At 50.0% G+C, this 13,298-nt stretch overlaps 1 protein-coding gene across 1 annotated transcript in view; it reads right to left on the reverse strand.

Moving 5' to 3' along the window:
- Nucleotides 1-789: 789 nt before the first annotated feature.
- rngtt (RNA guanylyltransferase and 5'-phosphatase) overlaps nt 790-13,298 on the reverse strand; it is a 97,910-nt gene continuing 85,401 nt past the window's right edge. The window contains exons 14-16 of the mRNA XM_064339935.1: nt 9,990-10,056; nt 3,475-3,598; nt 790-2,131 (exon numbers count right to left, since the gene is read on the reverse strand). Of these exons, the coding sequence (XP_064196005.1) occupies nt 1,965-2,131; nt 3,475-3,598; nt 9,990-10,056 (358 nt within the window). The 3' untranslated portion in view covers nt 790-1,964. The remainder of the gene's footprint in view (nt 2,132-3,474; nt 3,599-9,989; nt 10,057-13,298) is intronic.

Here is a 13,298-nt window from a genome sequence, read left to right on the forward strand (position 1 = left end):
GACTCAGCTTGCAGACACCCAGGGCCCGTGCCTAACATATCCGGGAGCGTCAGCGCTAATCTGCGCCACACTGGCGGATGAGGTCATGACAGCAGCCCTGCCAGGCAGCTCAGTTCCCTTGCATCTGTTCTCTCCATGGTAACACTTTGACGGACAGATGTGGTAGTCCGCTTCTGTGAAAGCAGAGCACGGATAGGTCTTTCATGAGTGACACTGGTGTCGGGCTCTCTTCAGAACTTTCGGGGATGGAGAAGGGAAGAGTCCAGCAAATGAGTGCACAGAGCCACAAAAGGTGGGGGAAAAAATACTGCGATAACGATCGCAAGCTTTCATAATCGGCCAGTACAGGAATATGGTGGCTCAGTGTTACTTTCATAGCCACTGTATCCTGGATGGAGACCAGAAGGACTTCCAGAAAGTTGCGCGAGCTCAAATTTCATACACAAAGCAGACATCTTCCCACGCACACAAAACTGCGTGAGCAAACACGCACAGCAAATATTACCTGTCAGGATGATTGGCGGAGGCTGCTGTCAATAGAGCTATTCAGTCACTGTATAATCTGTCAGGCGCAGCAACTAATAATGGGACATAAATTACACATTTTCAATGTCACCTACTCATTTCGCTGGTCGATCAGGGGCTCAACTGCTGTCATAAATCTTCAGCACTGGTGGCGAATGGGAATGGCTATTATACACGTTGGTTGGTGTTACAGTATAAAACATGGTTTCCCCACATCTACGTTTTTTCCCGTGGAACAGGCCGTACAAAACTGAGAGATCGAACTAAACTGGAAACGTATTGCTTTAATGTTTCACATCAAACAACAAAAATGCAGGAGAAACATTCTTAAGAAAATAATAATAACTGAACTCTGTGAAAGGTCGGAGACCGCATATGGAGCAGTAACATTCTTGACAAGTGCAATCACAGACTGCAGACCCTCGCCCCTTTGATGCAACCTCAACTCCTATTGGTAAAATTTCATTACTGCACTCTTGATGCAGACAGACAGACACACAGACAGACAGACAGACAGACAGACAAAAGAAGTCAATCGCAACCCTGTCAGGGTGAGGTTAATAAAAGTAAGCGATATAAAACTGGGTCAGAGGTCAATCGGAGGGATTTATACACGTATAAAACAAATCCGTACTTCCACCAAGTGCGACCTTGACGGCTGCAAGATAATTGGAATTATTGCAAATGAAAAACCGATCAGAGTGAAGGAAGTTCCCTCTCTCAGACATATACACACAAACTGGCACAAACAGAACGCAATGTACTGTGAAAAAGCTTGATGAATATGATGTAGGCCTATGTGACTCCAGGTGTCTAACTGCATTTCATGGGAGAATTCTCTGCTCTAATAAACATTATCATGAGAAAATTACTTTTCTTCACTGCGAGATAGGATCATTAAATGACAGTGTTTCTCCTTCCCAACAGACATCACTCCACCTGACACTTAAAAAACAAAATAAAATAAAAAATACAAAAAAAAAAAAAACAGGATTTACAAGTTCTGCATAGACTGGAGCTTTTTCAGTTACAAGAGATGCTGTTTTTCTACAAACAATGGTGCAGTTCGGTAAGATTAAAAAAGAAATCAAAAAAGAAATAAATAAAAAAACAATGTTCATCATCATCTATTATCTTTAATAAGAACAAGCTACGGTAATTAAAGCAGGGGGTAATTGTCAACGGGATATCTAACAAGATCAATGCATGTTGGTCTCACCTCTTTAAATAATAACTAGGGCCTCTAACAGGCATATAAACAATTGGCCTGGGATTCAGGGGTTGTAAAATGTCCGTTTTCCTGGGGAGGGCTGGGGGGGGGGGGCGGTGTATGGAGCAAAGGAGATTCGATTACTCCCCAGTAAAGATAGACCTCTTTTCACACTGGCACTGTTCATCTCGACCCCCCCCCCCCCGCGCACCCCTCTCTTTGAGATGCGCTATGGTATGGCCCGGTTGGGTCTCTTTGGAGGCGGCGGCGGCATGAGCTCCGCGTCTGGGTCCGGGGGGCGCTTGCGGGTCTGTCCCTGGGCCCCCAGGGCACAGCGGTCCAGGAACTCAAAGAGGATTTCCTTCGTGACCGGATGCTGGATGCTGTTGCACACAGCTGGTGAAGGGTTGGGGGTGGGAGGGGAGGGGAGGGGAGGGGGACAACAGGAAGTTACCACAGATGCGCTGATGAGTGCTTCCTGGGGCTAAACGACCTCCTGGTCCGAGTCGTCCCCAACAGAGAGGACCGGGCCCTTAATCACAGAAACACTGTCAAGGGTGACATTCATCAGCCAACACCACCTGGAAACGACTTGGCTGAGATTGCTATTCGGTCAGTGCCTACTTCAGCCAGACGATGAGCAACAAACGACGACTAAAAAAACCTACCTGCTCACTCTTCACTTGGTAAACAGCACCTGACCACTCCAGTCCCTGAATGGAATCTGATATTGTGTAATGTAGTTAATATAGACTATATAGACTCTTAGGTACAATGAGTAGGGTGCACGATAGCACTGCACTCAGTGATCTGGCACCATGTGAACATCATACGAGGTAAGGTTTCTTTCAAAGGTAGGTTTTAGGCTGAATGTTACTCTACACTATCTATGCAAAAGATCTTTTGCTTATATTTTAAGTTTATGCTTGTTGGCTATGTTACGGTGTGTTTTTACATAACATTACATTACAGGCATTTAGCAGGCGCTCTTATCCAGAGCGACGTACAACAAGTGCATTAGTTCAAGGTGCAGAGGTGCAAAAGAAACACACTAGAGTGAAGTAAAGATCGTAGTGCCAGAAGTGACCACATAGATCAGTTTTAACAGCTCTTGCTGTTCTGCCTTGGCTATATCTTCCCATGACAGCCATTGATGTTGCCCTGGGTATCTGTCAAATATAAATGAAAGTATTTTTTTTAAACGGCGATTCTAAAAATCTGTAGTCTGGGCAATTCCTGAAGGTGTAAGGGTACTGGAGAAATATGGACAAGAAACAAATTAAGCTGTAGAATCTGTCTAAAAAGCTTTTGTAAGCTGTGGTTTTTGTCTGAAAAATGACTTTAAGATAAGCGCCTGCACTTCCAGTTGGATTTGCATGTGGTTAGCTGGAATTGGGATTGGTGGAGATAAAGTTTTAAAGAACTTAACTTTTCCGAGTGTGAATGTGAATGTATTTTTTTTTTTAAAAACAGCTTGAAGCAGTGAATGCAGAATACGTACTTCAGACTCATTAAATCAACTTATTTTCTGCACGTAAATGTGGGAACGTTGAGTTTGGTACGTCTCACAACCCAACCAAGGCAAAATGGTCCAGGCAACGCATACAGAGAGACACAGTTAGAAAGTCATAGAAAGTAACTCTGCCATCAGTATAACCAGTGTTCACATTCTCTTCTTCCGTTGCATAGATAAGAAGATTCTAGAGATTTTAATAGACAGAGCAGCTGCAGACTCTTACCCATGGCCGTATCATAGGCGTTCGGGAAGCTCTTGTCCACCCTTTGCCTCATGAAGACCCAGGTGTTGCTGACAAAGGTGCACTCTATGATTTTGTTGTCGTACTGCTTCAGGTCCTTGGTCACCTGCGCGAGAGAGAGGGGGCGGGGACGAGGAGGAGAGGGAACGTTCGTATGAAGCAGGAAAAACGAACCGCTTCAGAAATACGGCCCATCTGTTTCGCTTAATGTGGCAGCCCATCAAGGCTCACTCTAAAATATTTAGCAGAGGAAGAACACAGAAAATCATAATGAGAGCCTGAAGTACAATCTCTGCGTGCGCTCCTTGTCCTGGAGGGCTACGCTGTCTGCTGGTATTCGGTGCGACCGAGCACCAGCGAACCCTTCGAGTCGCCGATTGGCTAAAGATTCCGCACATCTTGTTCTCAAGGCCTTAACTGACCGCCGACTGGAAGGAAACCACAAATACTTGCAGACACTGTGGCCCTCCAGGACCTTAGTGTGGCACCCCTGGTTTACGGATACTTGAGAATTTTGGACATGAAAAGAATCTAGTCGTACAATCTGACCACCGACTGGTCTACGGTGCAGACAATGCGAGCACTTGAAGGGAGACAGAAAAACAGGCTTGCCTGAGCTGTAAATCTCAAGCAATTGTATTCACTCTGCTCTCAGTGGAAATAAGGGGCAAATTGCACATCGGTCCCGTCTTAAAGAAACAGGTTCATCGAAGGTGTGAAGCCCCGCTGGCTGAAATGTGATCAGATCGCATCCCTAGGAGAATTGACCTAGTTTCCAGGAAATGTGAGTTTAAACTAAGAAAAAATAAATAATTGAAAAAAAAAAACTGCTTGGTTAGATGTACCAAGGATTAGTCAGTAAGTCTCCTGTGTAGTATTTAATTGGTATGCCTACTAAAAACAAGCACTTACCCAAGGTTTGGATAAGTGATATTTTTATATGATTCTAAAAATACGATAAACGTAAACATGCACACTCTTAATTAAGGGACCGCCGAGTAAAACACAGTGCTTTGAAAACAAAACAAGAGGCAGAAATATACCGTTAGCGAAACGTTAGCAAAAAAAAAAACCGACAGGCGAGTTGTTGGACGAGCGGCGGCCACGGCGGAATATTCCGTTTGTTGTTTGGCTGCTCGATCCCTTCCCAGCTGCTCGCGAGATTCCGCTTGTCACGTAAGGCCGATACTCGGTACATAATCTGCCTAAATCCACTTCATTATGCCCCAGATTCAGCAGCCGGTTGTCCGAATCCAGACCAGCTTAAACTGCCAATCACATCTATCGCTGCGATCTTCGGTTCTGTGTGGAAACAGATGGAGGGCCACCGCTGTGTCTTACTGGCTTCACATTTGCACCGAGCTGGCTTGATAAGAACCTGGTCGGCCAAACTAAAACAAGTTGGCTGCCAGACTATAAAGATCTATCAGTACTGGTTCCACGCTACGCACTGCTTGTTTAGTGCAGTTTAGATCCATAAGTGATGCATGTGGCATTTCAGTTTTGCTGTGCAGCACTTGGAGAAGGTCATTATGCTTTGGACTATCTGACCGACGGAGCCGATTGGTCGGTTTCAGTACAGGCCCATTCAGATGCAAGTGATGTACAGAGCATGTCCCAGAGAAGGTCACATGCTGTTTGTCAGTCTGCGGTCCACGGTGCCAGCCAATGAGGCGTCCTTCAGTCAAGCACTCCATGGCAACTGTCACTCCAGAGCAACCCAGTCACGGCCAGTAGCTTGGTATTCATGTTATTTGCGAAGGACCTTGGCTCTTCAGAAGCAGCAGAACATTGACTTCACCATAATCTTTTACTGCAGACAAATAACCTTTTTTTACAAACGGTTCTGAAGACAGAAAGAAAGGATAAAAACCAAAATGTAAGAAGAGATTCTGCTGTAATTTACAAGGTGGTTTTTAAAGCTTCTCACAGCAGCCACCAAAGCTCTCCTTCTCGCATGTTATAAGAGCATGCAGATTTTTATGTCGTAGACTCGAGGCCATAGATGAATATGAATGAACGAACAAATATATAAATGAATAATTAAATAAACAAATAAATAAATAAATGACAGGACAAACATTCTGTCAGGCCCAGTAATTTGCAGAACCGCATTTCTCTCTCACTTCCGGCCATCTCTCGTTTAGCTTTCTGAGTGACGCCTGGCCCAGACCCTCCAGAGCGTCGTCTGGTACTCTGGGGCGAACTTCAATAACACAAGGCAGTCTGTAGCGCCCTGCAGAGGAGGGCCGCTGTGGCGTTCTCCACAATGCAGGGCCAGCTGGCCCCCTTCTGCCTGCCCCAACCGCGGCGTATCAAGATGTGCTTGGCCAGGCAAGCCAGCTGTGGGCACTGCACCCACAGGAGTACCCTCTGAGGACAACCTCAATACATAGCTCCCCTCCACATTACGGTCCCTCTGTGGACCGTATCCCAGAGTTACACCGGCATTCTTCAATAGGACGCGCGAATCGGTTCTCCACTGTTCATCTCAGCCAGCGAATCCATTCCGTTCGCTCTCCCGGGTCCGGGTTTTGGTGAACGCCACCGCAGGAGCGTCTCCGCACTGGTGAACACAAACGCACTGGGAGTGTGGGGGGGGGGAAGGGGGGCAATCCCATCCTGAAATGTAATTTAGCGCTTTGATTTTCATCCAAAAGGGGAGGTTTGGGGAAGCGCACTGCTCTGCGCCGGGGGTGGGGGGGCGGGGTTCTGTCGAGGACGGTGTATTCATCCCTGACTTTCATCTCCTGAGGCGGGGGAGTTTTTTTTATTTCTATTTTTTCCCTCATAAAAGACATGAAAACCCAGCAGCCCCCGCGCATGATAGCGTTAGCCTTTCTGGAGTTGGCCGCAGTCCACAAATCTGCTCGTCAGTGCCTGGCAAGACCCAAGATGGCGGATAGCGGCGGCGGGAGAAAAATCCGGAGCGCGGTGCTAGGCTATGCTCTCCTGACGGCGAGAGCCCCGATTGACGGCAAGCGCGTTTTCACCTGGCGACTGAAAATCACGCGGGAAGCTCGACGCTCCTGCCCCGAATGCCGAGAGCGGGTCCCGCCGCGCCCGTTCCTCTCGCTCGGCGATGCCCGGGAGGGCGGCCCCCCGAAACGACGGCGCTGCCGCGTTTTTTATGCTCGCGCAACGTCGAGACGACGCAACCGAGGATCACGCGACTTTAAACGCGGACCGCCACTCCCTCGACCGCCCCGAAGAACATCAGATTCGCCAGAAAAAAAAAACAGACCGATGACCTTCTCGGTTTTTCAGTTAGCGTTTGAAAAACGAAAATAAAAACAAACGACGTCGGAGGGCCGCGCTTCGCTGTTTTTCTGCTGCCGCAATTACCAGGCAGACCGGACGCCCTCGCCGGCGCTCCCTCCGTCTGATCGCTCCGCAGAGGGAGAGAGAGTGGGAAGGCTCCCTTATTAGCCGCGCTTCCCCGTATCTGAACTCTACAGGGAGCACCTCAACCTTGATTTCACAGAGCACATCGAGTCTCCACTTAGCAGATAACACGCACATAAACACCCTCCCGCCGAGCGGCGCTGAGAATACATTATGTTCCTGGGCATCGCTAGCAATTAGCCCGCCGCGAGCACACGGATCCTACCGCGCGTCCGGGCCGCGTCTTAGCAGCGGCTAGTCGAGCGGCCACAGGAAAGGAAGGAAGGTTTGACGTCGGTTCGTTAAAGATTCGTTCCATTCATTTCGTCCCTTTTTTGTCGGGCCGGACGAAACGACGTCCGGCGACAAAGAGGGGCTCGGACGGTGCGATGAGCCTGAGGTCTTCCGCCGTCTCGGGGAACGGCGAGGCGAGTCTGGCAGCGGCCGCGGCAATGACAATCCGTCTTCGGCGGACGTCTTAATAAGTGGGGGCGCTAAACTGTATGGAAATGTAATACTGTACTGATAAAAGCCATTTTGGATCCTTCTCTTTCGAGATTAAAATGGCGCCTTTCCTTATCGCAGGCATTAGCGCGGCGAAACCTGGCACCGCGCGCGATAATTGAAGGACACCGGGCGGGAGGCGATTCGGAAATGATCGATACGGTTTCTCCGGCTCTCGCGGAGCTTCATTTCGTTGTAGTCAAAATGAAAACGCACCCCAGGGAAACCTGCGCACCAAAAATACATAATATCATCACGAGCGGACGGATCGACCAACGACCGTCTGGCGCGCCACGTCTAATCCTACATTTCCCCTAATGCCGTGCGACGTCCGCGGCAGGGGGAGTCTGAGAAAGTGCTCGAGGGCGGAGCCGTCCGGCAGACACGGCGGAACGAGAGGGAGCGACGAGGGGGACGCGCGTACTTCCCGCTTCACGGCGAACAGTGACACGCCAGGGTGCGGCGCTGAACTGAGCGGTACGCTGTATATACGCTCACACACAGGAAACGGGTCTCCTACTGATCGGGGAACGCACACGCTCCAGAACCGCACGTCGTGCACGCTCTCTTTGTCTCGTTGTTTTGGGCCCGGGGGACCAGTTGAAACGGGCGCGGAAGTGAACGCACCAAAATGGCGGCGGGCCGATCCTTTCAGCTGACCCGTCGGGAAAATGCAGCGTGAGAAGAAAAAAAAAATATAAAAAATAAACAACTAAAAGGATGCGGATGATTGATTAAATGCGCTACCCCACTCCATTTTTATTCCCTCTTTATCCATCAGCGCGTACAAGCGATTCGTCAGGTGCCGCTTGTATCTGATACTGCCTCGGAGATAAAGTGGGAGGGGGAAGGTAGAGACGGATGGGGAGTATCAGAGGGATTCATATATCCACATGCTATTCTTACATCAAGGCTCTTCCTATATACGCACAGTTGATGATTCTATCCTGCAGAATAAAGGGACCCTCCTAAAGGGAGGTGGGGGTGTGGGTGGGAGGACATTAAAAGAGAAGAATGCAGATGAAAGCCTGACTTTCTGACGCATGCTCTCAAACACCAGAGACCCTCCACTGCCACGGCACCACTGACTGTTCTCACTGTAAAGCCAGAGGGCTCCAGCAGCCTGGTGCATAAAGCCTACACGTAACGGGAAATATTTTGCGGCCCCGTCGATGGAACCTGCTTCTCAGCGAGGAAGACCCGGCCGAAGAGTCTGCGGCGCGCCGCGTCGTCTTGGAAACCTGCGCGGGCGACGGCGACGCTGATATCGGCGGTAATGCGCGACCTTGTCGCGGGCGCGGAACAGAATGTGAGCGGCCTAGAAGCCGCCGCGAGTGCAGCCACACGATTTTCACTTTGTCGTGGGGAGAGAGAGAGAGGGAAGGAGGGAGGGAGGGAAAGAGAGAGAGAGAGGGAGGGAGTGAAGGAAAGGGAGGAAAAGAGACACAGAGAGAGAGAGAATGAGGAAAATGAGGGAAGAAAAATCGAGCGCACGTGCTTGTGTCCGCACAATTGATTTCCCTAATATAAAAGTAATCGGGTGAGAAAGTGTTTAACACCGTCCTTTTCCGGGGCACTGCAAAGTCATCTTGATCAGCACTTCCTACGGGGAGTCAAAAGAACCCGACGGCCAGCTAACCGAATGTCCTTTTTTTAACAGCCGCAGCACGCATGACCAGAATTGAACAGCTGCATCGACTCCACGAATGTCTGCTCCTCGTTGAAAATGCATGAGCCACTAACACAGCACTGCTGCTGTAATTAAATCAGGAACGTCAGAATCAATTCCACCAGCACCACATCTGTGCAATGTTTCCCTAATAGATATTCCCCAGAACCAACTAATTACTACTCATTATACATTCTCGAAAATAATAAGGCATTTATGTATTTTGGGAACAGGTCATAAAATTGGGAAGCGGTCAGAAAATATGAACAATTTTTTATTTTTTTTTAATATGCCACTTGATAAATATGTTAAATAAAAAATGACACGTTTTATTGAATTAATTAATCAGGCACAAAGCCTTGGGCAAAATATGGTGTGCACACTCAAGCTTCCATAAACTGGGTCTGACACCTCGTAAAAATTTCAGAAAAATACGATGTGGCTTAGTAAACTAACAAAGCAGGTTAAACAAAAAAAAAAACATTTTTCCACCGGAACCTTACACGCTCAATCTGACGCATGCAATTAACAGTTCTCTCACATTTTCACGGTAAGCGAAAGAGCAGACCAAATGGCAGACCGGAAAAAGTGACGCGACAAAACGTATTGTATTTTCAATATTAATACGCTGCTGACAATCGGAAGTTCACCACTTCAGTACAATGCGGGTATAGAATCTTTTATGTCTGTGCAAAAAACGACTTGACCTTTGCAAGAGCACCCAATTTGTTTGCTGGGGCTGGAGTGGCGAGCGTGTGTGCGCAGTCTGGCCCGTGCTGCTGTTCATTTGATTGTCGCTGCTCAGCAGCCGAATCCCATTTGAATAATAACGCGGGGGAGCGGGCGGGGCCCTCGTCGGCCCCTCGCGTAATTGCCCGCGCGCGGAAACCGGGGGGGGGGCGGGGGCGGAGTTCAACGGAGTCCGACGCGCGCGTCTCACCTTCATCTGCGCGAAGGGCCTGTCGTAGCCGCCGACGTAGAGCAGTCCGACCGTCTGCGTCAGCAACCTGCGGAAAAACAAACAGGGGGGGGGGGGGGAGTCCGTCAGCAAGCCCCGCCCAAACAGGTGTCCGTCAGCAAGCCCCGCCCCGGCGCCGCCCTGCCGAACACCCGCTGCCAGGCGCCTCTTTACGCCTTATGTACACAAACGGAACAGCGTTTTGCTCGCGTGCGTCTGACATCCCCTTACATCCCCTTCTCCAGATGGCTTTTCCAATAGGCTACACATGTTATACAGCTGTATTCTGCTTCAGTCATTTTGAATCAGTCAAGCTTGTGCATATGAATATTAATATTACTGGTATATTAATGATATTGCCATCTTATTAAAAATCGCCCTCGTAGAAAAGCCCTATGGATGAACCAGCTCCTTGCAATCCCTTCACAACAAACTTTATTATTTATTCTTCTCCTGTATGGTGGTAGTTATTTAGAAACACGCTCCCGGCTCCCCAGTACCTTATCTCTCATCTCTCTGACAATTATCGATCCCCTCCGCATCTAGGAAGTGTTCCTGTCCCGTATTTGTGTCGAAACAGCCCTCGCACCAAAAATATTACGGGTTTCGCTAACAGGCTGCAGCCTCTAAACATTGTCCAATGAAAAATTAACGCTAAATTAGTCAGTCTTAAAATGACGTGAACTCAATAGAACACACCCGCGCAGTGCCAGAAAGATAGATTTCATTCATAATTCATAGCCTGGGAGATATTGACACAGCTCACTTACGAGGGGGGTTGTGCTAGCTCATGAACTCGAAATTGCGGAGGCAGAACACGTCGCTGGAACACATTGTATCTGCTGGAAATCCCATTCTCTACGACACAAAAGTGTCCACTTTAGTCTCTGTTCTCCATAGTGGAAAACTTCATTCACAAATTCGGGCGTCTTTTAATCAGCGATCAGAACTTGCCATTTTACCAATTTGCCGGTCGTTATCTCAAAGCGGCCACAAGCCTTGATGACATTTGAAAAATCTAACGGGACGAAGGCGACGGTTTAAAAATGACAATTCCGTGTCCTATCTTTCCCGCCGACAACCTGCGGCTCCACTTCCTGTCACTTGAGTGTCATCTGATCACCATTTGTTCCGTGTATTTACAAAATCATTTAATCCTCTACACAAAATCAGACGCACATTTGCACTTCAGCATTTGAAGACGCTCTTATCTGTGGCGACTTACTCAGACACCATTTTTATCATGCAAATGTTGATTTATACGGCTGGGTATTTTTACTGCAGCAAAATCAGGTCAAGTACCTCGCTCCGGGGGGGGGGGGGGGTACGACGACAACGCCGCAGCTGGGAGCCAAACTCGCAGCGTTTCCGTTAACCGTTAGCCACACCGCTAACGGTACTGGCGCGTCTGGCCCGCGCCGCGTTCGCTTGCGATGCAGAGGAGCTCATCCGCAGCCGTTTTAATGGGAGCGGTTCGGCTACGACTGACTGGCGGGCGCGGCGCTCGCGCGTGTGGCGTAAGCCGCTTTAGAGAGAACGCAATTTAGCCGTTAGAGGGAATTTAGGGTGATTCGGCGATCCGGTCCCCCCCGTTCGCCGACCGCCGAAACGCCGGAAACGCAGCTTAAAGCCGTTCACGGCTGGTCGAGCTGCACAGGCTGGGGCTCGTGAACGTTTACACCGCCAAAGCGGAGGGGGGGCGGGGGCGGGGGGTGTAATTACGGCACGGGGAATCAAACGGGGCCCGCTTCAGCATCACAAAACGCTCTTTCAGGCGTAACAAGCCAGGCGGCCGCCGGCCGGGCTCCTTTTTTTCTGGTTGCTGTTGTTCTGTTTCCACTGGCTCACGGGCATGCTGGGAGATTATGCGCCGCTCTGCCAAAGTGAGGCAAAGTGGCTGTGGTGGGGGGGGGCTAGAGCAGGCGTACTGTCGCCCCGCGGCCCCATTCGCGTTCTCCCCGCTCCCCGAGCCTTCGCTCGCCGGTGTTTACGCGGCGCGAGCTTCCTGTTTCCCGGCTTAATGAGCGCGGTGCGCACTCGAGGAAATGAGGGGTTGGGGGCTGACGCGCTAATAGCCGCGGGCCCGCGTCCGCCGGCAGGTGGGCGTCCTCTCCCGCACCCGCCGTGCCGCGCGAAAGCCCTCTTTATCCTCAGACAGGCGGCTGAAGAGCCTTCATTACGAGGTGACTCCTCTTCCTCCTTCCTCTGTAATGACCAGGGGGGGGACGGATGGTGGCCGGTGCACAATGCTGCCTTTCCTGTGCTGGTAAAAATAACCGTCGAAGCGGCTCTGCCCTCCCGGCACTGCCGCGGCGTTTCAATTGAACTCGCATTGAGGCAACCGAACTGAAGCCTTCTTTAGAGCAGGAAGAGCCCCACTGCCGCTAATAGATCCTGAAATGCTTTTTATTGAGCGTGCACAGACTTCAGCAGGCCGGGCCATTAATCCGCAGGGTAACTCTTCAGCCGGCAGGCTTCAGTTTCCACGCACTGCTTACCGGAATCGCTCAACGGGCCCTTGTGGGGAATTTGTGAAAATGGCAAAACAATAGCTGACACGAGTCAATCCAAAAGCAAGAGGGCCTATTCCCAGCGAAGCTCAGGTCGAACGCATTAAATACAGAGCGAGCTGGGCTAATCGGTGCAAGCTGCGCTAACTGGTGCAAGCGGCGCTAATCGATGCGAGCTGCGCTAACTGGCGCGAGCTGCGCTAATCGGTGTGAGTTGTGCTAACCAGTGCAAGCTGCACTTATTGGTGCGAGCTGCGCTAACCGTATGAGCTGTGCTAACGTGGAGCTGGCAATCGGTGCAGCGGGGCTAACTGGTTGAAGCTTGCTAATCGGATGCGAGCTGTGCTAACCAGTGCGAGCTGCGCTTATTGGTGCGAGCTGCGCTAACCGTATGAGCTGTGCTAACTAGCACGAGCTGCGCAAATCGGTGCAAGCGGTGCTAACTGGTGTGAGCTTTGCTAATCGGTGTGAGTTGTGCTAACCAGTGCGAGCTGCGCTTATTGGTGCGAGCTGCGCTAACCGGTGCAAGCTGTGCTAATCAGAGTGAGCTGCGCTGCGTTGACAAACAAAGAAAATCTGCAGCTGTCAAGCTAGGAAAGTCGTCTTCTCAAGAGGCGACAATGGCCCATTGGCAATAGACCCACAGGAGGGTGGGGGGGTTTTCTGGGGTCTCAGGCCACTCGACATTGCAGCCAGTTCAATTTATATGCAAAACAGCCATTTTGAAGGGTGGGGGGGGTGGGGGTGGGGTGAGTACAAAAGCAGGACAGGTATCAGAGCT

The sequence above is a fragment of the Anguilla rostrata genome, chromosome 6 (genome assembly GCF_018555375.3).
Source record: "Anguilla rostrata isolate EN2019 chromosome 6, ASM1855537v3, whole genome shotgun sequence".
NCBI lineage: Eukaryota > Metazoa > Chordata > Actinopteri > Anguilliformes > Anguillidae > Anguilla > Anguilla rostrata.